Source organism: Cheilinus undulatus, linkage group 2 (genome assembly GCF_018320785.1).
Source record: "Cheilinus undulatus linkage group 2, ASM1832078v1, whole genome shotgun sequence".
In the NCBI taxonomy this organism is placed as follows: Eukaryota; Metazoa; Chordata; class Actinopteri; order Labriformes; family Labridae; genus Cheilinus; species Cheilinus undulatus.
The window spans coordinates 40,663,094-40,688,660 of record NC_054866.1 but is presented as its reverse complement, the minus strand read 5'-3'; the positions used below and the strand labels follow the sequence as shown (position 1 = coordinate 40,688,660).

At 39.1% G+C, this 25,567-nt stretch overlaps 1 protein-coding gene across 1 annotated transcript in view; it reads right to left on the bottom strand.

Annotated features, from left to right (window-relative positions):
* Window positions 1-25,567, bottom strand: part of b3glcta (beta 3-glucosyltransferase a) — a 134,211-nt gene that overhangs the window by 37,125 nt on the left and 71,519 nt on the right. Inside the window, exons 5-9 of the mRNA XM_041812761.1 lie at window positions 19,344-19,420; window positions 17,016-17,127; window positions 14,146-14,282; window positions 13,956-14,019; window positions 10,747-10,878 (exon numbers count right to left, since the gene is read on the bottom strand). Of these exons, the coding sequence (XP_041668695.1) occupies window positions 10,747-10,878; window positions 13,956-14,019; window positions 14,146-14,282; window positions 17,016-17,127; window positions 19,344-19,420 (522 nt within the window). The remainder of the gene's footprint in view (window positions 1-10,746; window positions 10,879-13,955; window positions 14,020-14,145; window positions 14,283-17,015; window positions 17,128-19,343; window positions 19,421-25,567) is intronic.

The following is a 25,567-nucleotide window of genomic DNA, read 5'->3' as shown; positions in this document are numbered from 1 at the left end:
TTTTTGAACAGCTGGTGGTAAAAACAGGAAATTCTCTGTCAACATCCTCTCATTTCAACTTGACCTGAGTGATCTAGATAGACTTTATAACCTGGTTCCTTTGGCTGCTCCCCCTGAATTTGGACACAGCTTAATTTTGTATAAGAGGAGTCTTCTACAAACTACAGGAAGTAAACTACTTGATCAGGAAATTTCAATTCCATCACCAGCGATAAAAACACCTTCCTTTTCTCTATCTCTCTTGTGGGCTCTCATGCACCTTTAGTAAGGCATATTCATGTGTTTTGAAAGTGTTTTTCTTTTTAAGGTTGGATACCTTGAAAATCTAATTTTCTAAAAGTTGCCTCTTTCAAAATTTATAGATGAAATAAGGGCAGTTCAACTTTGCTTAATTCATCAATCTGAGTCCTGTTTTAATATAAAGTACAAATTTTAAGAGGCTTTTGCCAAAACAGGAAAAAAAAAAATTCTAAGAATCAACAACAGACGGAAAGCATTAAAGATGGATGCTACATTAAAATGTCATCAGCTGCTGCACAAACCATTTTTTCCAAACACATTTTTAGGCATGAAGAGAGGTAAAGTTGAACCCTCTGGTTCCACGATCGCACCTGGACTTCACAAAAACCCAAAAAGCTGTAAATGTAAACAATCAAACTAAACTTGGTGCTCTACCTTATGAGCCACCATTTCTAATTTATTTTCTATAACTGTTTGAATATGTCACACTTTTTAGCCAATTTGACTTGGTTTATTGTGCATTTATTGCCAGCAACAAAATCTGTTATATGGATTCATACTTCTAGTCATCTGGTGAAATTCTGTCAAATCGTCACTCTTATTCATGCTGGACTCTGAAAATCACTGCAGGAAACATCGGCTGTTGAGCTGCTTTATGCTACCACAGAACAAAAACCATAACCCCATTTAAACAGTGCAATAAGAGGTATTTACAACTAATTTGGGCATTCAGTTATTGAGTGGTAACCCTTCATGCTTTGTCATTTCATTTAAAGACTAAAACTAAGACTAAAATTAAAAATAGCTGCCAAAATTAACACTGCAGGCAAGCCACAGTAAGAGAGCCACACAAATGATGTATGGGCTGTTGTTTGCATAATTGGTGCACATGCGAGCTCTGATACCAGATTGTCACTGAAGACGTGTTATTAAGCCATGATACAGACATACATACTGCAATCACTTGATGTCTGGATGTCCAAAACGTGTTGTTTATCCAAAATAATACATGTCTAAATAAGTCTGAAACTGTGTCTGTCCACTGTCCACAACCCTTTTCAGAACGAGCCGTTTCTGCGTCTGTGGCTTTAAATGGTAATTAGCTGTCTGACTCCCCCCCTGACCACACCCCTCTCAGGAAATGGATGTGGCTCTCCTGATGTTGCAATGTTACAGACACTTTCATCCAAAATTTAAGACCCAACTGGGATTAGAACCATCAATCTCCCAGACCAAAGCCAGCAGGGTTACCCGCTAAGCTATCCAGCATCTCAGCTGGTGGCTGTGGGGAAGATCAGGAGATGAGGGCGGAACTTCCCTCCAAGCAGGGAGGGCCAACCAAACCTGGGGTGCTTACTCCCCATGTGAGGTCACAAGTGTAAAATCTGAGAACAGCTTGTTTCAGCACACATTTACTGAAAGGTGGGGGGGGGGGATTTTTCTGGTACTTGAGGGGATTGTGGACAGGCCAGGGGCACATATTTTTGTTAGAAAAGCCTGGAAAAGTGATTTTTGCATAATATGTCCCCTTTAATGATGCTTTGAGAGTGTTGAAGACAGTGAAGTTAGCCTAAAGTGTACAATCACAATCATTATTCCACAGTCACCCCTGCCTCAGGTAAAGGAGCTCGAGTATCTTGGGGTCTTGTTGACAAGTGAGGGTAAAAGGGGGCGCGAGATTGACAGGCAGATTGGTGCAGTGTCAGCAGTTCTGCAGGTGTTGTGCTGGTCCGTAGTGGTGAAGAGGGAGCTAAGCCGGAAGGCAAAGCTTTCAATTGACCAGACAGTCTTCCTCCCAACCTTCTCCTATAGTCCTGAACCCTGCGTAAGGACCGAAAGAATGAGATTGTGGATATAAGTGGCCAAAATGAGTTTTCTCCGGACGCCAGCTGAGCTCAGCCTTAGAGATCGGGTGAGGAGTTTAGACATCCACAGGGAACTAAGAGTAGAGCCGCTGCTCCTTCGCATCGAAAGGAGCCAGTTATGGTGGTTCCAGGATCTGATCAGGATGCCTCCTGGGTGCCGCCTTTTGGAAGTTTTCCGGGCATGCCCAGCTGGGAGAAGACCTTGGGGACGACCCAGAGTGCGCTGGAGAGATTATATATCCTGTCTGGTCTGGGAGCGCCTCGGGATGCCCCCAGCAGGAGATGGTAAGTGTTGCTGGGGAAAAAGAGGTTGAAGTTGACTTGCTCAACGTGCTACCACTGCGACCCGGCCCCAGATAAGCAGAAGAAGATAGATGGATAGACAATGAAGGTTTTAGCAGGTTAGTAAACACGCTGGAGCCAAAGTATACGAATATATTTTTAAGCCTGATACAAACCTGAGGCACTTGTTTAATAAATGCTAGTTCCACCATTTTTGCCCAAGTTTTTATGTATTGTTGTTGGGTTTTTTTGATAATAAATACTGTACCATATGCTTGTTACTGAGGTACTATTGTACAGTCAGATTTTGATACCATTACATAGTAGTCACAAAAAATCTGATGTAACTGTTGGGCTGAGGGCTAAAAGGAGCTTGGTTGTAACTGTGCAAAGCAGACAGATTAGCCATTTCTCTCATCTGGCACATCCATCTTACAAAACTCCAGTCTGAAACGATTGTGCCCGGTCTGAGAACGGACCTGATCAATCAGCATCATTTGAGGACAACAAAGCAGTAGCTACAGGCAGGGCCTAGTTGTACTGGAAGCTGATAGCAATGTCTGCGACCTGTGTAGCAAAAAGCTTGGATGTAGCCATAGCATAGCAGCAGTTTTATCATTTTATCATTCAACATGTCTTTATTAAAAACAAGAGCACAGAGCAACACTGAAAACTTGATGTTTCTGTACTTTTACTGACTGGCTTCGGTATCATTTTATCCAACAACAAGCAACATTCGTAACCTGCAGCAGTGCTTGTCTGCCAAGCTCAGGTTAGCACTGGTGCCGCCCATGTCTACTCCTTAATATTGTCTTATCGCACTGCTTGGCCTATAATGAATACGACAGACAGGATGTTTATCCAATCACCTTCTGAGAATTTCTGATAAGTCCTGCCCTTTCCAAATGCTTTGTATGGGAGCTTTCTCAGATAAATGTGAAATATATCTAAGCAATGAGTATATTAAACAGTCTATCTGGTGTTTTAGGTTAGCTTAATTGAGCATGACTTTGCAACACAGTATGGCTTAATTTCTACCATCACAAGCTATGTCATGACCTAAAACCTGACAAAACTGTAAAAGTCAACATGCTGATTTCAGCAATGACTCTTACTAGTTTATTACCTACAAGCAACCACTTTAACATGAAAACATTGTGTTTTCAGTTGTTTTTGTACATCTTTATAATAAAACTACTAAATCCAGTCACAGAAAGACAGCTAAAAATTTCAAGGCACTTTCTTTAAACATTTAAATCGCTTTTATTTTCACTGTATGATAGAGTAGACCTTTCGGACACAACCTTGTTGAAAGCAGACAATTTAAATGTTTAAAGAGACTGCCTTGGGTGTTTTTTCTTGTCTTTTCTATGACTGCATAGATCCCATTCAAATAGCATCTCATGCAGAGCCATTTTTGAGTTCAGGAAGCCCTCTAATCAACACTATTTAGCATTTATTAATCATAGTCACTTAAATAATTTAAAGACAAAATCCCAGGAGTCAAAGAGACGTCAGTCAAATAAAATTTTGAATTCAAAGACCAATCATTTGTTGCATATTTGAGAATCTGGAAAAAGCAGTGCAGACGACACAGTTCGTTATTAATTAAATTAATTGTTCAGGCACTACTTAATCTTCTGATAGCAGCTATAAACATGATCAGTCTTTTTTTGATACAGATTCAGCCTAAATTTACCTACTAGTCTGTTTTTGTCTGTTTTTAATGTAAAAAAGTACAACTAGTGCCACAGAAATTGAAGCCACTGTCCTGAAATGTCCAACACAGACGGAGGAACAACACAATAAGTCGACTGCTAGTGGACATGTTTTGGTTAGTAAATTGTCTCCTTCACCTCCTTCAATCTGCCCCTCGAGGCTCTCCACTCTTTGTTGACTCTGTGGCTGAGGGCTGCAGTGGCCCAGTGGGCAATTTGTGGAGCGAGTCTTTCTCACTCTGGTCGATTACGATACGTCCTCTCTTGTTTTGTGTGAATGGGAACTTCTCCCTGAATACTTATTAAACTGTGACCTTCATGCTTCTCCACTGGCTACTCCACTGTTTGTCCTGTTTTCTGATCAAATTAATCCAGTTTTATGGGGACATGGATTTCTAATGAGAAGGAAACCACATGAATATCAATTGGACTGCTTAGGCTCCATGTATGAAGATAAACAGCATGAACATGCAGAATATAATTTAAAACACAAATTAAAACATCAGATTGGGTTTTTGTGTCAAATCTAAGAAGGGAGAGAGGAAAAATCTGAATTGGTTCACATTCAGCTGCAGCTCTGGCATCCAAAATTCAGCTCACTCTGCCTGCTAGCAACAAATCAAGTCACATAAACATCCAGGCCAAAGTTTCACTTTTCTTTAGCATTATTGATGGTTTCTTGGTGCACATCAGGTCAAGAACTTCTGGCTAAAGGTTGTCTGACCTTTTGTTCTGGTCACAAACTGTAGTATCATGTATCATGTATCAGAGCTTCTGTTCATTCGATAAATCTATGGTGTACAGTCAGGAACATGCTCTCCAGAAAGAAAAAAAAAAGCAATAAACACAAACTAGACAGCAGCTCTCCTTACTTTGACTTTTCATGATGCTTTTTCTCCCACTCAGATAAACACAGCTCCAGTTCAGCCTTCAGAAACCACCAATTATTTCTTGCAGGACTATTCTGAGAAGCTGCCCACCTCCTGGATATTTTTTGCTCTGCACATTAAACCTGCAGTAACATCTCCTTTCTGTATTACCTAGTAAATATGAGATGACATATGGGATCATTTACTGAAGATCGATACTCATTGTGTAATAAAGCCTTTACTCAAATACAAGAGAAGGGAGATCATTCAATGAATTAATACTACAGCGCGGCATCAGCTACCCTTCATCTGAGTTGGATTATTCCTCTCCTTTACTGTTACAACAAAAATAACAAAGTAAAGCTCTCTTCATTCTACCTAGAATAAATTCTAATTCTAAGTCATTAATGTCAGACTGTCATTACAATTGTAATTCCTCGTTGTCTCATAATGTATGTAAAACCTCCTTGTCTTAAAAGTTCTTCTCCTATTTGTAGATAAATGCTTATCCTGTAAACATCCCATCTGCAGAGTAGTCAGAGTATTCAGATTATTTTTTGTTGTAACTACTGCATTAATTTTGAAGTTCAAGTAATACATCATTAGTTTTTATAGTAGTAAGTATAAGTAATTCACTACTGTAAAACCCCTCTGTCCCATTTCACTCTACCATTGGTCACTACAAAAAAGAAAACTCCCTAGCAACTGTAATGTGTTTGTTTTTGGGATTAAGCTGTTAAAATGGCAGAGAGGACACGATTGCAATGTGGAATTAATCCCATGATGCTAAGGCTTTGGATGACAGCCTAGAATATTTTAGCCAAAAGCTCCTGCTTTACTGCTTGTTTCAGTGATGCATGCAGCTTTTCACGGCCTGTTTATAGTTTACACAGCCTGTGCGTAATACTGCATGGCTTTCCTACTTCTTTGTAATGTTGTGAAAATATCAAAGAACTGTAAAAGGTTATCTGTTATCATGTTATAAGGCTGTAGAGTTACAGTTTATGGGCAGTATACTAGGCTGGGCAAAGAAGGTAGAGTCCACATATTTAAAGGCAGACATCAGCGCTGTGCATCTTGACTGGTCTGATGTTTTGATTTGATCACAATTATCAGGCCAACAATTCAATCTGGTTTGGTATTATGGTGCATGATTCATCCAATGCATCATGCTTTTTCTGTATTAGTGCACATGGCTACTTTTAATTATGGAGGGAAGCAGTCTAAACAACATAAACTCCCTATGTCAATACAAATTTCTCTACTAAATAAATCTTTTCTTTTTATAGAATTTGACAAAACAATATTAAATTTTTTTACAATAAAAAATTAAAATAATATTCTTCTCTTATTTTAAGTAAAAAGTTGCATAAATAATATTAACAGATTTTGAAAAATGCATATTGAAACCAGCTTAATATTTGAAAGAAACAAAGGTTTAGTCATGTCTCCCCCTTTTTAACTGATGCATAGGTTAACTTGTTTTCTTAAACATTTTAATAAACAGTGTCACACATTGTAACCAAACGGCTTAATCAGCTGCTTTACTCACTCTCACATGTCTAATTAAGAGGGAAAAATAAACATCAGATCGTTCTGTTAGCATTTTAAATCTGAGCTGATATCGTGACAGGCAGCCTCCTGTCACAATATTTATTCACTCATTAAAAGGTTTTTTATATTGACTCAAAACTAAGGGAACTTTATGGAAACATTGTTGGCACGTTGTAAGGAAGTGTTTCACTGTGTTTGGATGCTGAATGATTATACTGGGCTCTTAGTTCGCTTATTTTCTGTGTCATTGTATGATCCAAAGATCCATGTTTTGAGACTCAAACACGCGAGACATGCTGGGTTTAAACTGTTGGTAGGGGCAGTGAACATAACAAACATAGTCCGTCCATTCTCAATAAAACATGTCTTTTTGCCATCCTCTTTTTCTTGCATTCTTCCAGACTCACCCCATATCTCTCTCAAGAGTATTTTTGCAGGTTGATGCGCCAGCAAAGTCTTAACACAGGATTGACTATTACTACCACAGAGAATGGACAAGCTGTGCCATTGAAACCAGACTGTTGTTGAAATGCATTGAAAGCAGCCAAGTTTGGAGGTTAGTTAGTCTAGCTGCAGGTAGAAAATACACAAGCAGTGTCTGTCTGTACTGATTCTGCATCACTGCAGAATTGCCCACTTCTGCACCACAATGCATCATGGAAACTATAATTTCAACACCACTAGCAGACATACAGTCATATATACAATGCTTAACAAACTTATTAGACCACCACCCAAAGTAAGGTTTATGCCACAGCTGCCCTAAATTAACAGCATTGGTAATTACCAAAATCATTTCTTATGTTTATGCAATGGTTAATACACCAATATGTAGAAGCTCTTTAACCCAAATGATATTTTAATGCTAAAATATAATCATTATTGTTATCCGTGAGTTTTCAAATGTACTGATTTGCAAAAAAACTGAAAAAATAGTAAAGCACATTAATATTTCTTGATTAATATGTCAAATTATAGTTATTTACTTGCATTCCTGAACAGAAAAATGAGTTTTAGTGGTTGAATGTTATGCTTGATTCATTTCTGACTTCACAGAGAAGCCCAGTGAACCGGCTCAAATTTGGGTATAAAAAGGTAAAATTCAGTTTGAAATTCCTCATTCCTGTTCAAAATGGTCAAATGTGGAGAGCTCACAGAAAACGAAAGAGTCCGCATTAAAGCACTTCATGATGCTGGATGGTCTCTGAGACAAATATGACAGGTGGTCTAATAAATTTGTTAAGCACTGTATATGTCGTCTTTACAACTGACGTGTGGAACTAGTGGGCATAGTTAAAGGAGTTTTCATTTCTGGTAATGCAAAGTAACATGTCTTTTCATTTTAACACATTAACATGAGAAGTTACCCTTCTTTGTATGTAGCGCAGTAATCTCACTAGTTAATTTTGAAAGTAACGCTAACATACACTACTGCTCAGACCCTTGAAAGCTTGTGTGTTTTGAGCCATACAAGTGTGCCTAGCACTTAAGCCAACTGTATTTTTATTATTATTATTATTATTATTATTATTATACATTTTTAAAATAAACTTGACTTACTAACTATGTTTTTTTTTCAATACTTCATTCTTTGGGTTTTTAAGTGAGGCACTTCTTATGTTTTTTAAAAATATATAAACTCCCATATTGATATATTCTCTAAATCAATGTAATGGATCCTTCACATGTGTTTCAATCCTTTCTTTGAAGTTCTTGTCATGTAAATGTATTCATATAAAACCTCCATACATGTTCTTATGTTAAGTTTAATACACGTAACATCTTCTCATGTTGAGTTTCATAACCTCCCCAAAGAATTTTTTTACTTAACAAGTTTTTGTAATCATATCACCTGATTAATGCTTTGTCATTTTCCTATGACTCTTTTTTTCCATCTTATCAAATGCCTTTTTTGTTAAACATCTGTTTCCTCTTCCTTCTTTTATTACATTACATACATAAGAAAAGAAGAAAAAATCAGAACATTAAGTGGTTGGATAAAGTGTTTGTATTAACTCCTTCTCTTATAGATGTTTGTCATGTAGGATCCATGCCTGAAGCACAGAGTCTATGCCTGTCCTACGAAATAGTGCTATATAAATAAAGCTGACTTGACAACAAAGGAGCAACACAGCCGCTGTATTCACATGCAACACATATCCTTGAGCTTTACTTTAAACTCCTCCAAAAGTATGTGGGATGAAAAATGTTTTTACTCTTGTTAAAAAAAATCCTTTAAGCTTGAGTTTAAGGTGACTCACAAAGGAGATAAAGAGGATAAAACACAGGGATGGTAAGTCATCAGCTGTGGTCAACATCAATGTGCATGTGGATTTCAATTTTTTTTCAGTCCAGGTGAGATAAAAGCATTTAGCTATCAAAATATGATTAGCCAAAACAATAAAGTGCATCTACTGCTGGATGAATCTTGTGCTGGAGATCATCATCAGCATGTGACGCTGGTGACAAAATAAGTCTAATTTAGTTGTGCAGAGATGCATGCACCATGGATTGTAATAAAGCCCACAGTCCTCTAAAATTTCCCCCAACTTGTGATCAAGTTCTCATAAACATCATTTAAACAAAACATGGTTTTGAAAGGTCAAATAGCATTTAGCAGTTTTAATTTCCTTATAGTTTAGCATTTGGATACTAATATGAATAATCCCACTGCAGGGCCTATCACTCATACAGCAGGCTGTTGATTGGCTAGTTTCAGATATGCGATGGAGTATCAAACTGGAACTTTAAATTCATTTCCTGAAGGCCTTTTTTCAGGCTGTTTCGCCTGTGTGGCATGGTGCTGGTCATGGCGCTAAAAGGACGGATAAACCTCATCATTTCAGGCCAGTCTTTTTTAAGGTGGGCATAGACTGTGTGATTTTCAGCTGATTCAGTCACAAACTTTGAGTTGCATGACTCACTTGGAAGTCAGGCTGACTGTCTACCTGGTTGTGTGTTGTTAGCTGGGCAGTGTACAGGAAGATATAGCAGCAGACCACGGCCCGACCAGCCTCCCCCATCGAGTTGGATGGATTTCTGGCATGTTTGATATTTTGGTTGCAACTCCCACAGTGAGAGCAGAGCCCCGAGCAGGTTTCCAAACTTTGGGGGATTTTTTTCTTTGTAAACTGTTGGACATTATCTTACATCATCGTAATGGCAGCAGGAATTTCTGTCTGATGTGCCTTTCCCCAACTATAATGAGTAAGTGGTGGGCGATAAAACGGTATCAGTATAGTCACTGGTAACATTTCTGCCAAGGAGAGGATTTTTGCAGCCCTGTCATCGCCAGTTTAAATGCATAGGATGTGTTGTAATGCACACATGAGGCATAACTGATCCCACCATAAGTGTCAGACCGCAGCTCAGTCTGAGTCTAGTCATCAGCATGCTTTATTCTAGCATTACCAGCAGCCAGGTAACTTAGCAAATGTCAGCCACTCATGCATTAACTTGCAACACAGTGCATGCTGTATTGGTGTATCTTTGTTTGTTTTTAGCCCAGCACTGCAGTGTTTTATATAATAGCAGCTTAACCAACTGTTTAAAGGTGTGTTTTAACTTGTTACTTGCTTGTTTTAGGTCCATGTCGAGCCAAAGAAGCAGGAAGTAGCATCAAATTAAATCAGAGAAGCAGCTGTACACTGCAGCTGTGCAAACTCGCTGAAACGTACTGTATTACAATATAAAATTTTCCTGCCTGCTAAGCCACTTCATTCTGGCACTGGGTCCGACCACATTTCCATTTCTCTGTTTCGCTAATAAAAGGGCTAGATGTCCTACTGTTTGCAGGGGAAAAAACTGAAATTCACAGGGCAGAGAATTAGATATTTAATGCATGCAGTGTAGACAGCGAGCGTCTGAAGCAGCGTGATGCAAAGTGATATCTGATGTTAGCATGCTGTTAGGACACAGTGTGACACCCTGCCCTTGTGGTTTCAGGCGTTAATAATAACTACATGGAAATAGTCAGTCTTGTTGCTGATATTCTCTCTTGCCCTCATGGGTCATAAAGTGATATCAGCAGTAAATTTAATCTGTTTCATAACCAGAAAAAAAATTCTCACAGGAGCTTTAAAGGCAGTGACAATCAAAGTTGTTTTGTCTGCTGCAAGGCCAAACATCACAGGGAACACCTTGGTTTTGTGTTGTTTAGTTTTGTTTCCTGAAAGCCTAATACAGTCGCACGGATCTGCAGACAGAGCAGATACTCACACACAGTGGAGGCTTGCCACTCAGCGTGGTGGCACAGTGGCTGGTCTGAGGGGAGTCCTCTGGCTCGGTGCACAGCTCAGAGACAGCAGTGAGATGTGGGCCGTTGCCGTTGTCCCAGATATACAAGGCAACCTGCAATAAAACAGATTCAAGTCAGATCCTTTCAAGCTTACACGCACAGACGAGGTTGTGATCTGTCAGACATTACTGCTTTATTATAAACACGAAAGAAGAGATGTGAAATGTTGACATAGTGAACACTTAGCTTTCACAACACAACTGCGGAAAACATATTTATTATTTAAGAAGAGTAACAAAGAGATAAACAGGGAGAGTGTAGAGGGAGTAATTTAGAGCTGGTGAGTGTCTTTTTGTGAGGAAGAGAAAATAAAATCGAGGATTTAGTTTAAGTATTCTTCAGGGGAAAGATCCAAATGTAACAGTGAAAGAATAAAAAGGATGTTACAATCAGTGTTGTGTGAACACTGACAAAAAGATCAGGAACGGCAGATACTGTGAGACGGGATGTTTGCTGATTTATAGATGAGAGCTTAAACTAACAGAATCTACAGGACACTCGGGATCAAGGCCACCCATAAGGGGGGATATGGGGAGGGCTTACAGGGACCCAGCCAGACGGGGGCCCACAGAGGTCGGCAAAATCATGGCCCATTGCAAGGTTATATATATTTAGTTAATAAATAGTTGATAACTATATTTTATATTTAACCTGAATCATAATCACTCTTTTCAAAGCAAAAAAATATATACATATTATCTATTTATGCTATAGTACAATATGGCCGTTTTCAAGCTGGAAACCACTTTTCTTAAAACAGAATTAGGTAATGTTAATAAGTGGGAAGGGCACATTAGCTAAACCACTTGGAAAGTAATCTCGGCTTCATAGATATGCCATGAAATGGGCAAACATCAGGATGACAGAAAATTAAACAGAGGGAAAAATACTTGGCATAATGTGTAAAAAGGGGCACTTATTGTTTAAAAGTGGCAAAAACAGGCAAAAAATGTGGAAAAAAAGGCACAAATGGAACAAAAGAGGGGAGAGAAAGTTCCCTGGGTTTTTTTAACCAATTCTGTGGACACACCGGCTCAAGATTAAATGGTAATTGGACTTAAACTTGAATTGCGCATTTCTAGTCATCTGACTACTCAAAATGCTTTTACACCACAGGTCACACCTACCCATTCATACCCATTCACTCTATCCACTCCACACACTGATGGCAGAGGTTGCTACGGAGTTAGCAAATTCCATGTACGCATCCATGCACATTTACACACCACCGATGTAGCAGTGGGTGCATACTGGGATTAAATGTCTTGCCCAAGGACACATCAAACATGTGACTGCAGGAGCTGTAACCTTGCAAAGCAGAAGGATACTCCAGTTTCAGTGTTTCTCACTGGTGAATCGATCTTGCAAAGCTCCAACCTGAACCGTTTGGGCCCAGTTAGAAAGTGACAGGACCAATCAGTAGTAAGAGGCAGTACTTTCAGCGTGGTGGCGTCGTCACAAAGGCAAGCAGCAACTAGAGACCGGTGCAGATATGGCGGAGGACATGAGCATGGGTGCTGCTAAGTGACAGTTTAATCAAAACTTGATGAAATTTTTTTGTTAAAAGAAGAACCAAGAACAGCATTGAGTTGTTTTCTTTTCAAAAATGATAAAAGTCGTGTAATGACATGTCTACAGTCGCCATGGTTTGCCTTATGCAGTTCTCTAAGGAGTTTACTCCTCGGTTGCGTCTACGTCAATTGTTTTGTTGCTCTGATTGGCCCGTAAAGATGTGACAGACAGGACGTTCATCCATTCACCCTCCGAGTTTTTTTTCCAAAGCCTTTGCCCTTTCCCAATGCCGTCTATGAGAGTGGTTCAAACTGATAGAAAGGTAACAATAAGTCAAATATCTGTTTATTACAACCAAGAATGGCATCTTTGAATGTACAATATGTCAAACCTCAAAGCAGATGAGCTACATCTTTTTATACACTGCTGTGGAAAGATTTTTTTGTCACAGGTAAAAATTGATCTATTTGTGTTGCAAAATGAATGAAATACAAAACCCAATAGAAATAAACAACTTAATTTACGATAAAATCCAAATAAAGAACGTAAAGATGTAACAAAACCAAATATACCGAATAAAGTGACTGTGAGTGTGTATTATATACAGTGCTTAACAAATTTATTGGACAACCTGTCATATTTGTCTTAGAGACCATCCAGCATCATGAAGTGCTTTAATGCAGACTCTTTCATTTTCAGTCAGCTCTCCACGTTTGACCATTTTGAACAGGAATGAGGAATTTCAAACTGAACTCACCTTTTTATACCCAAATTTGAGCCGGCTCACTGGGCTTCTCTGAGAAGTCAGAAATGAATCAAGCATAACATTCAACCACTAAAACAAATTTTTCTGTTCAGGAATGCAAGTAAATAACTATAATTTGACATATCAATCAAGAAATATCAATGTGCTTTACTATTTTTTCATTTTTTTTGTAAATCAGTCAATTTGAAAATTTGTGGATTACAATAACAATTATATTTTAGCATTAAAAATATCGTTTGGGTTAAAGAGCTTCTACATATTGGTGTATTAACCATTGCAAAAACATAAGAAATGATTTTGGTAATTACCAATGCTGTTAATTTAGGGCAGCTGTGGCATAAACCTTACTTTGGGTGGTGGTCTAATAAATTCGTTCAGCACTGTATTTAAGTAATTCATTTGTTCAAATGAGGATTTACATTTATGATGTGTGTTTAAAGGCCAATTAATCTGCAAAACACAGTTTTATAACCTATACCTTTATAACTGATTCTCTCAGACTCGGCTCATGCCATCTCTAACTGAAGCACCTTTTCCAGTCTGATCCTGATATCTCTGCTGCTGTGTTTACCCAACAAAACCCCTCGATGCCTCCCTGACTGAATTTCAGTGATAAAAATAAGAGCCTCAATGCTGCGCCATGACAATTCTCCAAAGTAATGAGATTTGGCTTTCAGGTAAGATGGATTCCCTGCCTCTCATTTTTTGCGAAAATAAATTATGGCTGGTCCCTGTTGGTTAGAGTGTGACAAATAAGAAAACTGATGGAAATATTGGAGAAAAAAATTAACATTTTGACTTTGGAAACAGAACAACTGTCAGGGTAAGCCTGTTGCTAATGTGTTAACTTACCTCATGTTTCAGGTCAATGGTGAAGTCAGATTTAAGTGGCTCATCTTTCACTTTATTTGCAAGCCTGTAATTAAAAATTAAAGATAGTGTTTCTTGTCAGAATCATGCAATAAAACCATAGTATATCCTCTGAAAAATATGCAGGATTTTAAGCGAAAGTCTCATTTTTTACAGACGAGGAAAGACTCGCCTAACAACAAGCGGGATGCTTAAGGCCCAGGCAGCAGCAAAGTCTGGATATCTGAAGACAGAGGGATTCTCTGCGAAGGCGTAGTGATGGATGATGGTCGACTCTGCATCATGGAGGGGCTTACCGAGAAACCATTCCTGACAAATGAGGAATATGTGACAGGATGTCAGCACCAGTGCAGAATAAATCCCTTCACTTTCAGATGTTACACTGCATATGGCTCTGCATTAGCGTGCTTCTGTGGAGTTCACGGAAGGTAACACTCTGGCATGTGGTTTAATTTGGGAATTTAACATATCCATTAAGACTTCATCATGCAGTAGAAAACACAGGCAGTTCTTGATCAGTAAAAGGTGAATATCACTCTCACTTTGAACTGTAAATAGGGATGCAACTAGAAGCCTATTTCGTATAGTTTCCAAAGTGCTTTTCCCTCAAATAAGCAAGCAATGAAATTCTGGGAGACTGTTTAAGAAGTATCTTACTTAGGCTCAAAGAATCAAATGTTTATTACAGCAGCAGATCTGAACCTGATCGCTGCATCTGACCTCATAACATTTCACAAAAGTATTTTACATGCTGATATTTGAGGAGAGATGAGATAATATCTTAAACCCTCAGTCAATGTTGGCAGGTTGATTCAAGGGTGGCGATAGGCTGAAAGCAAGAGCACAGCACTGATGCATGGGAAAGCAAGCAATGGTAGAGCAGAGGGAGAGACCAGAGCAGCTACAACAGACCGCTAGTGAGTGAATAATGATGCATGCCAAATGTGGGGAGTTTTTTAAATCCTCTTCATCAGGTATTTTGTTGTTTTTGCCAGTAAGTTTAATTTATAAAGTTAAAATATCAATGTGAGTATTTTGTGTGTACACACTCAAACTTCATACAACCCCTGGAAGACTCAGGGTCACCAAACACCAAAACGTCTGGATTTACCCTTGCTCATTAAACTCATGCATTTCAGTCGCATGAAGTTGAGTTCAGTAGCTGTAGACTATAGGCAGGTGCACGCTCTGGTTTTATTTTAGTAAACATAATCATGTTTAAAACCATTCATTATGTGTGTTGTATATTTTTATTTAACTTAAACTAGGAGCTTGCAATAAGGACAATGTGTAATTTTAGGTAACAGAGTTTTTCTTTAGTTGACTACAGCACCACAGATAAAAAGAGAGAAAACAGGTAATAGTCTCAGACATGCAGCCAATGTTCATATCCGTGTCACGGACAAATTATTATCAGTAGGAGCATGCAAGCACAGTAATATTACACAGAATAGCAAAAGGAATAATTGAAGCACATGCTCTGCTGAAATGAAACACGTGTTCATACATTACATTGGTTAATTTTGTTGTGTCTTTCATTTGGAGTGACAGGGGGTTGAGCTGGAGTGGCAGGCTGCCACACCAAATAAATGGTAGAGGAAATGCTGGAATTGGTCTTAATTTACACTTCACATTTTTTGTTAATATATGAAATAAATAACAACAGCCCCAATACAGAACCTCAGGGAAGGTAGACGGTGCTTTTTGGTAAGAATGGCAATGTTGTGCATAATTTTCTTTTCACCTCAAATTCATAATTTACAAGGGAAAATTATATTCAACCAAAAACTTTTGCACATGATTTTAAGGTATCATTAATAGCTTTTATAAATCAGACCTTGACAGCCAGATAGTGAATGCAAAAAATGAAGGCTACCAGAATAATGAGGCAATCAGCAGCAGCAGAATGAATTCACTCCTGAGAGAACTGTTAACATTTTTAAAAGTATTAATTTCTGCTTTGCATCCTGCTGTTTAACCTGCTGCAAATGGATGAAAAGCCCTATCTTTAATTCATCCTCTTTGACAGTGTTATAGGTATTACAGCAATGTGTAACAGCTGCCACTTTCTCCGTGTGTTATTGGTGAAAGGTAATTTGGAAGTGGAAGCTAGTTTTGTAAAGAGCAATCAATTTAAATGTTCTCAGAATAAAAACATTTTTTTTTCTCCCTCTTGTAACAATACACGGCCGACCACATTGCGTGATAACACCTGAGAGAGAAGTCTTTGCTTCGGGGCATGCTGTAATGAATCAACTCATAAGCTGATGTATCCATTGTCTCCTCCTCCTCAGGATAAGGTTGCGTTAAGTCATTTACACAAAAATGAATTCCATTTCTGACTTGGAAATGAAATATCATGCTGCAGGGTTTAAAGAGTGCAAAATAAAAGTGAAAAGGGTTTCCATTAGTTGTTCTAAAGCCTTTTCCTGACACATACCAAAGCAATCTTCAGCATTTTCTGATAGGAAATTAGCATAATTTTTACAGCTAACCCTGTAGGCTTTTATCTGAAAGTGTATCTAAAAACATTTGGCAAATGGCCTTTTGGCACTTAGAAACCAGAGAGTGCAACAAAAAAACCCAGAAGCCATAAAAACATGCTGGTTATTTAGATTATCTTAAAAAAAAAAGTATAAACAAACAAATTACTGACAAAGGAAAAACTATTTTGCACAGCTTGATTGAGAAACAATTCAACATATGCTCCCCAGAATCAGGAGTTTAGCAGATATTTGTATCAAACCTACCCCACTGACTTTTCAATGGGAAAAATAATTTGGTGAGTGGAGAAACAGCCTTTAAATTATGTCTACAGCAGAGACAGGAGCGACACGTCTGACGTGTTACACTGAGAGCTGGCGGAGCTCAGCATCTGCAGAGGAGCTAGAGCCAAACTGATTCCCTCTATCTTCTTACTGCACTGATGATCCACTAAACTGGAGCCCCATACAGGAAGCTCTGGTCCCACTCATGGATTTGGCAAAGAGAGAGAGAAAGAGAGAGAGGTGGATGGTTTTGAAATAAACATCACATACTTACTTTATTCTTGTCGTATTTTGCAAGGACTTGAACAAGTTTAGTCATCTTCACATTTGTTTCCTCCTCAAGAAACACGATCCAGGATGAGTTTTTCCCAAAGGAGTGTGATAAGCTGAGGACACACATCAAAAGTGCACTTAAATAATAAAATAAGAATAAATGGAACATCACCAGCACAGACAAACTCTACAAAGAGATTTTTTTTCCTTGTTTCACTTGTCTGAGGAACTCTCTCACTGAGGCTCCTGACCCAGTCAGATCAAGCACACACTGAGTTTTTCCCTCGAGGGCAGGAAGACAAAAAAACATCACAAGCACACAGGCTTTCTCTCAGTAATGACTCTGGATGCTTTTGCTGATCTGCGTCCTAAATCTTTATGATGGATAGAAAAATAGGGTTGTTTTTTTTTTTTTTTATATATATTGCCCCAAAAACAATACATCGAACATAGAGTCAAGTTTCAAGACGTCTCATCATGTAGATGACTGAAGCTAAAGTCATTATGAAGCCATTCAGATGACTGAATAACTGCAGTAATTGGCTTATTGTCACAGTTATGGACACATTAGGAGGGCATTTGTCATAATGTGAGGCAATCAATCACAGTTATTATGCTGGTAATGGCTTCAAAGCAACCTCCAGTCTGAAAATGAGGCTGACGAAATGTCCTTAAAACTAATATACACAGTGCCTATAAAAAGTGCTTGGTGTTTTACCCTTTTAAGATTTTATAAATCACTAATGGTCAGTATAATCTGACTGTTTTACCCAAAAAATACAAATAAAATGTCTTTTAATGTCAGAGTGAAAACAAATTTCATGTCAATTAAACAAAAATACGTAATTTAAAATAAGTGACTGCATAAATATTCACCCCCCTTTAAAGTGACTGACCTCAACAGCAGTCCAGCCAATTGTTGCTAGTAGTCTCACAATTAGTCAAATGAGGATCACCTGAGTGCAGAGTATGTGCCTCAAGTGGTTGTAGTGTAAAGACAGCTGTGTCTGGAAGGTCCAGTCACTGGTTAATCAATACCTCTGGCTACCATTACACCATGAGGACAAAAGAACACTCCAAGCAACTCAGAGAAAGGTTATTGAAAAGTAGGAGTCAGGGGATGGATACAAAACACATTCCAAGGTACTAAACATCCCCCGGAGTTCAGTTAAATCCATCATCAAGAAATGGGAGGAATATGGCACATGTGTAAATCTGCCAAGATCAGGGCGTCCTCACAAACTGAGTGACCGTGCAAGAAGGAGACTAGTGAGAGAGGCCCCCAAGACACCTGTGACTTCTCTGAAGGAGTCAGCAGCTGAGATGGGAGAGACTCTGCATACAACTGTTGCCTGGGTTCTTCACCAGTCAAAGCTTGATGGGAGAGTGGCAAAGAGAAAGCCGCTGTTGAATAAATCATTAAATCTTGACTAGAGTTCACCAAAAGGCATGTGGGAGACTCCATGGTCAAGTGGAAGAAAGTTCTATGGTCGAATGAGACCAAAATGGTGCTTTTTGGCCATCAGACAAGACGCTATGCTTGGTAGACACCAAACACTGCAAATCACCATAAACACACCATCCCCACTGTAAAGCATGGTGATGGCAGCATCATGCTGTGGGGATGCTTCTAAGCAGCCAGCCCCCGAAGGCTTGCAAAGATAGAGGGTAAAATAAATGTGTCAAAATATAGAATATCCTGGAGGGCAGTCTTATTCAGCAAGTGAACTTTGGCTTGGGAGGAGATTTTTCTTCCTGCAGGATAATGGGCCAAAGCATACAGTGAAAGTTACACAGAAATGGTTCAAAGACAACAAAGTGAATGGATTGGCTGAACCAAAGGACAGACCTTAATTCAGAGTTTGTGGCTGGACTTGAAAAGGGCTGTTCATGCCCAATCCCTGTGCAAACTGACAGAGCTTGACCATATTTTCAAGAAGAATGGAGTGAAATTACAGAGTCCAGATGTGCAAGCCTGAGACCTTTCCACAGAGACTCAGTGCTGTGATTGCTGCCAAAGGTGCATCTAGTAAATACTGACTTGAAGGGGGTGAATATTTATGCCATCGCTTATTTTAGATTACATTTTAGAGTTTTCTTGTTGAAATTTTTGTAAAAAAAAAAAAAAAAAGTCAAATTATATTGACCAAGACTGACTTATGAAATCAACAATAAGGTGAAACATCCAAGGGGGTGAATACTTTTTACAGGTAGTCCAACTTTTAAGTCAAAACAAGCAGAAGACAGGATATTGTAAAATGTTTATTTATAACACAAACTTTCTGTTACCCACAAGTTCACTCAATGAAATGAGCTCAGGGAAACTTACTAAGGCAGCAGAGGAAGGATGCTCCAATCTCCCTCGTTATCTGATAAAGTGTGAAGAAGCAACACCATCGGTGATTTCTGAAAGAAAAGAACAAGGAAACAGTAAAGTTTAATCACTGAACAGAAGCTAAACAAAGCTTAAGACAATCAAAGGAAGTTTTCTGTAACAGGGATCCAAGGGTGGCTGGCTGTTTACAGAGACTGTCCTCTAACTGGAAGGTCAATGGTCTGATCGATGCTAATGAGCCAGTCTTGGATTAAGCACGTCTCATAGCTTTACCTAAAGGAGATGTGGTTTAGCATGTTTAAGCCAATCTAGTTATAATCACACACTCTGCCTCAAGAATGATACTTTACTCACAAAACCTGTCTACTACTCAACAAAGCAATGCAGCTGTGTGCCCTTTCTAATCTATTTGCAGATGCATTTAAACTTGCCTCCATCACAGTGAACACACATCATTACTGTGTGGCAATGCATGTGGAAAAAAATGTTGTGGACCTCAAAGCACTTTTATGTAAAATAAGCACAGAAAGTTGCAAAAGTCTCACAACACTGATGTTCTTTTTAATTCTTGCAAGTTTAAAGAAAAACATTAAAAACACCCCACAAGCTCTGCCTGTGCTGCCAACTACTGATCCCCATTATCTGCAAAAAGCCCACTGTTACTCTGACAAGTTCTTTTTTTTTTTTAAAATGAACAAGGGCACAGTGGTTTATTTTGATCTGCTTTCCTCTGTACTGTTGCCTTTAAAACTCAGAAAAGCCCAAATGTGCATTAATGGAAAAAATCCTCAATAAAGCATCACTAAATGTAATAAATGTTTCAAGGTTTGACTCTTTAATATGCTTTTGAAAAATAACATCTCAGTGATGTGTTTCTCTATTATGTCCAAGGTGTAAAGAAATACCATACCAAGGAGGAATACCAAGGAGATGATACCAAGAAGAAATATAAATGTTCAGCCTTTTTTATTTTGGTCTTTATGTCCACACTCCTAGGGACAAAAATAAGCACGTTGAAAGTATTGGACAAAGACTGAGTGACGTCAGCCTTCTGATGACTGAAGGGGATTTTTGAGATGGAGGTTAGATAAAACTAGTTACAGACAAAGAAGTGGGGCTGACTAACAGAATCATACCTACCACTGCAACAAAAACTATGCAAATGAATGCAAAATAAATATAATTAATAGTTCACTCTATTTCATTATCATCCTAGCTGCTAATGCCAACATTACATTATTCTGCTTTCTATGAAATATAGCTGTTATTGCCAATTCTTCACACATGGCTACTATCATTTTTGACATTGTAGCTATATCTTGCAAAATGAGGGTAAGTATATGGCCATTACTGTCATAAATTTGTCTTTCATTCGATGTTTTGATGTTTCTCTTGTCCTTCTCTTCTTCCTGCTTCTCTCTTCTACCCCTCTGCAGTCCCAGCACTGCTTCAGCAGAGGGCTGTCAACATGAGTCTGTTTCTGGGTAAGATTCCTGCCCCTTAAGGGGAGGATATTGTCGCCACTGTAACGGGGCTAAGTACTTCTAGCGCTGTGCTCATGGTGATTAGTGCTAGTCTTTATTATATTAGGCCACATCAGAGAGTATAGTCTACTCCTGCCCTCTTTGTAAAGTGTCTTGAGATAACTTTGGCTATAAATAAAAGATACAGATGATCACTGTATCTAGATTATTCATCTCTTACAAAGTGAAATATTTTAACAACTTTTCTCTAGTTTTAATCTTGATGATTATAGCTTATAGCTCAGAAAAATCCAGATCCACTATCTTAAAATGTTAGAATATCACAAAACATCAGTCCAAAAAAAAGGATTTATGATAAAGAAATGCTGACCTTCTGGAAAATGATGCTCATTTATGCACTAACTGCACTAATGTAATTACTTTCATCCATGGGATGCTACATGGAGGTGGTCAGTCTGTGACACAGCTGGGGTTGTATGAAGCTCAGGTTGCTCTGTTATCAGCCTTCAGCTCGTCTGTAAGGCTAAATCTGGTGTCTCTCATGTTCCTCTTGACATTTCCACAGAGATTCTCTATGGGGTTCAGGTCAGACCAGTTGGCTGGACAATCAAGCACAGTAAACTTCATGGTCATCAAGAATAATAACGCTTTTCGCCCATTTCCTGGACCCCTCTGTGTGTGGTGGCTCTTGATCTATTGACTCCAGCCTCAGTCCATCCTTGTAAAGCTTCCCTAGGTTCTTAAGTCTGGTTTTTTTTTCTTTTTTTTAGATGCACCTGTATTTAGTATATTTACCCCAGCATTGTGCTTTAGCTTGCTTTCTCTTTAAATTGTCTACTTTACATGGTGCAAACCATCCCGTCTGCACAGCTGTACAGCCAAGCTTCCATGCTTACCCTCCAGCTGGCCTCTCCATAAAGGGACCATGCTGATCAGCAGCTGGTGGTTTATACACTTACTATCAACTAGTGCCTCATACCAATCCACTTCAAAGATACCTGGCTATCCCTTTATAGTTGAATATATAAAGCTATATATCACAATTCTGTCTCTTTTTATTGGTTTAGATGGGTTGGCATCAAGAAGCTCAGATAATAGCATTTTTATCCATCAAATATTTCAGTTAATACAGAGGTATTTTCCTTCAAAACCAATATTGCCTTCAGGGTTGCTGCTCCAGCTCATCCTCAGACCAGGAAATAAACTGATAGTGAGGCAGATATACCAGCGGAAACAAGCCCCGGATATTTTAGGACATGCACAGTGCACACAATCACTCTCAAAATAAGAGAAATCTGTTTTATCTAAACTCTCTGTGGTGCAGACAGGGAGTAGAAGGTGTGTGAGGGCTGTTCAAGAGAGCCAAAGCTTCACACTGAGAGAAAAACAAAGCAGCCGTGCGTGTGAGCCTGTGGTTCATTACTGCACGGTCCACTCATCATGCAGGAAGTCAGGGGGAACAGTCTGCTCCCAGCCTTTGTGTCTACCAGCAGCCTGTTAGCTGTAGGTGACGAGTCTGGCACTGTTTACACTTATTCAACCCCATTAGTCACTGAGGTTTGTTAGCTCTCGTAGTATCAGAGCTTTATCTAGTGGCATAATGGCACTTACCATACTTAAAACACTTCACACTCCAAGTTTACGCCACTGCAGTGAAAGTTGTCTGATAATCATGCAAAAAGGCATTCAAGAACAAAAGGCTGAATTTCTTATGCTGTAGAATCCAATCAACAGACAAGAGCAGGTCTTCACACAGCCACGCTTGCAGCAAACAGGACACTGATTGCTCGGTGACTTGGAGGAAGATGGGGGTCACTGAGACCTGGCTGCAGTGGAAGAAGAGAAAGCTGTGCCATTAACTGTAGGAGGAGGAGACTGAAGCAGTTCTGACAGGTGGCTGCTCAACCTCCAGTGATGATCAGCAGATAAAAACACCTTTTATTCCACAGCCACTAAAATACTTTGATCACATTTGCTTCTTAGGCTGGCTACACACAAGACAACTCTCAAAGCTTCACTGATTTTAAAAAACATGGGAGACCACAGAAATAAGGAGAGATTTATCTGATTTTTAACACAACAGTCCCCTCAATGCATACTTGAAGATTCAAAACCACGTGTCTGCTTTTGCAGCAACAACTTCACAGTGGTGATTCCAGGGACATAAGATTCACAGAAACTTCCTCGATCAAACATGACTTCAGATGAAAAACAAATATGGAGGATAATCAATGTTGCCAGCTGGATGTCCGGCGTGGGTTCTGTTTTTCAGAAAAGACAAAAAAAAAAGGAAAATCCTGCTGTACTTGTGTTTAAGTTCCTGAGCAGTAAAAGTCTGAACATCCTGTAAGCCACACTACCCAGTCTGCTCTCCCTCATTGGCTAATGTGGACCCTGGTTTACAAGTCACCTGACCTGGAATCATTCACATCAAACACAGGGCTTTCAACAGACACACAGTGCTGTGAAAAAGTATTTGCCCCCTTTCTGGTTCCTGTTTTTTTTGCATATTTACCACACTTAAATGTTTTGAATCATCAAAACAATTTTAATATCTCACAGACAACCCAAGTAAATACAAAATGCAGTTTATGAGTAATGATTTCATTTAAGGGAAAAAAAAAAAATCCAGTGTAAGCAGCCGGTGTATACAATGGCTGCTGCTGGTGTAGCGATGAGCTCAGATGTAGCTCTAGTATAGTGGAAGTTTGATCAAAATTGGGCCACATTTCTTAATTAAAAGAAGAGCTAAGAGCCATGCTGAAAGCTGTACTTGGTGAAGAAGATGTTTTTGCACTTCTACCCTCCGACCTCAGCACAAGTTTTACCCAACAACAAGCTCTACGGTTCATGACCTGTGAGAGCACCTGTCTGCCCACTCCTTTTTACTTTTTAAATACTTCGACAGCACTGAATATCAAAAAATCTGCAGTCAGACCAGGATAAAACAGAAATATCTGCTTTGAATAAGAAGTAATGATAGTAATTCTTTAGAGCACTGGCCCTTATCTTCATCTTTTCTGACTTGCTGAAAAAGGCTTATACAACTAAACACAACCTGAACCTTCTGCTAAGGATGAAAAATCAAAGGTTATACGATTCTTTCATGTCTCTGATGTCTTTCTTTTTATTTTGAGAATGATTTAAGAAATCGATCGAGGCACAAAAAGACTTTATGCAAAGCTTTCCACCTCAACGTAGCACAACAAACTGTGCATCAAACATGCTTTATGGAGCAACAAACTAAGCAAATCTGCAGCTTTACTTTGCTTTGATCTTTTCCTTCTGTATCTCAGGAACACCCTCTCAGGCTGTGAAAGGCTTGTTTTTGTTTTTGTTTTTTTTTTTTAGCCTCAGAGGTGGGAGTGAAGCAGTGGACAGCTGGTCATAACTCATGTTCAGAAGAAGAAGGTGTGGGAGGCAGTAAATAAGATCAGATGGAGGTTTTAATTTTATCTTCACACTAATAATACTTAGAGAGAGGAGTTTTTAATTTGTTTTTCTAGAATTTTCTTTTTTCAAACAAAAAAAAACAATGGTATTTATGACTCGGAAACAGTTTCACAGAAGCAGGGAGCAGCTCTTAGATTTCATAGCAAACAAAAAACCCCTCAAGACCTGTGTCCACTGTCACTGAGTTTTTGCATGGGAAATGCCCCTTTGAAGCACAAAGCCAATGAAGTTCAGCCATCCCAGCCCCTATGAGTGCAAAAATGATTTTGGCATCTTCTATTTTATTTGGTCCCTGCGCTCACACAAGGGCTGAATTATACTGGAAAAAACTGACGGTGACATTTTATCTCACAGCTTAGGTCTTGAGAACCTCTGAAAAGGTTTTCATCAAAGATATCTCTGTACTTTGCTCCATTCATCTTTCCCTCAGCTCCGACCAGTCCTTCAGTCCCTGCTGCTGAAAAACACCCCCACAGCATGATGCTGCCACCACCATGCTTCACTGTTGGGCAGGTGATGAGCAGTGCCTGATTTCCTCTAGATGTAACTTTTAGACTTGAGGCCAAACAGTTCAATCTTGGTTTCATTACATCAGGGAATCTTGTTTCTCACAATCTGAGTCTTTCAGGGGCTTTTTTTAAAACACTAAGGAGGGGGTTCTGGCCAGCCACTCTGCCATAAGCCCAGATCGGCAGAGGGCTGCAGTGATGGTTGTCCATCTGGAACTTTGTCCCATCTCCACACAGGATCTCTGGAGCTCGGATTCTTGGTCACAGGCCTTTCTCTCCTGATTGCTCTGTTTGGAAGAGTCCTGGTTGTGCCAAACTTCTTCCAGAATTATGGAGGTCACTGTGCTCCTGAGAACCTTCAGTACAGCAGAACTTTTTTGTATCCTTCCCCAGATCTCTGGCTTGCGACAATCCTGTCTCTGAGCTCTGTAGGCAGTTCCTTTGGTCTCATGGCATGGTTTTGGCTGTGCATTGTCAGCTGTGAGGCCTTTTAGAGGGAGGTGTGTGTCTTTCCAAATAATGTCCAATCAATTCAGTTTACCATGGGTGGAATCCAATCAGGGTGAAGAAACATCTAAGCAACAATCAAGGAGGAACCCGAGCTAAATTTCAAGTGTTTTGCAAAGGGTATGAATGCTTAGATAAATGTGATATTTCAGTTTTTTTCTTTTTAATAATTTTATTTTATTTTATTTTGTCATGATGAAGTACTGAGTGCAGATTAATGAGAATATTTTTTTGACAGTAGCATCAGGCCAAAGTATAACAAAAC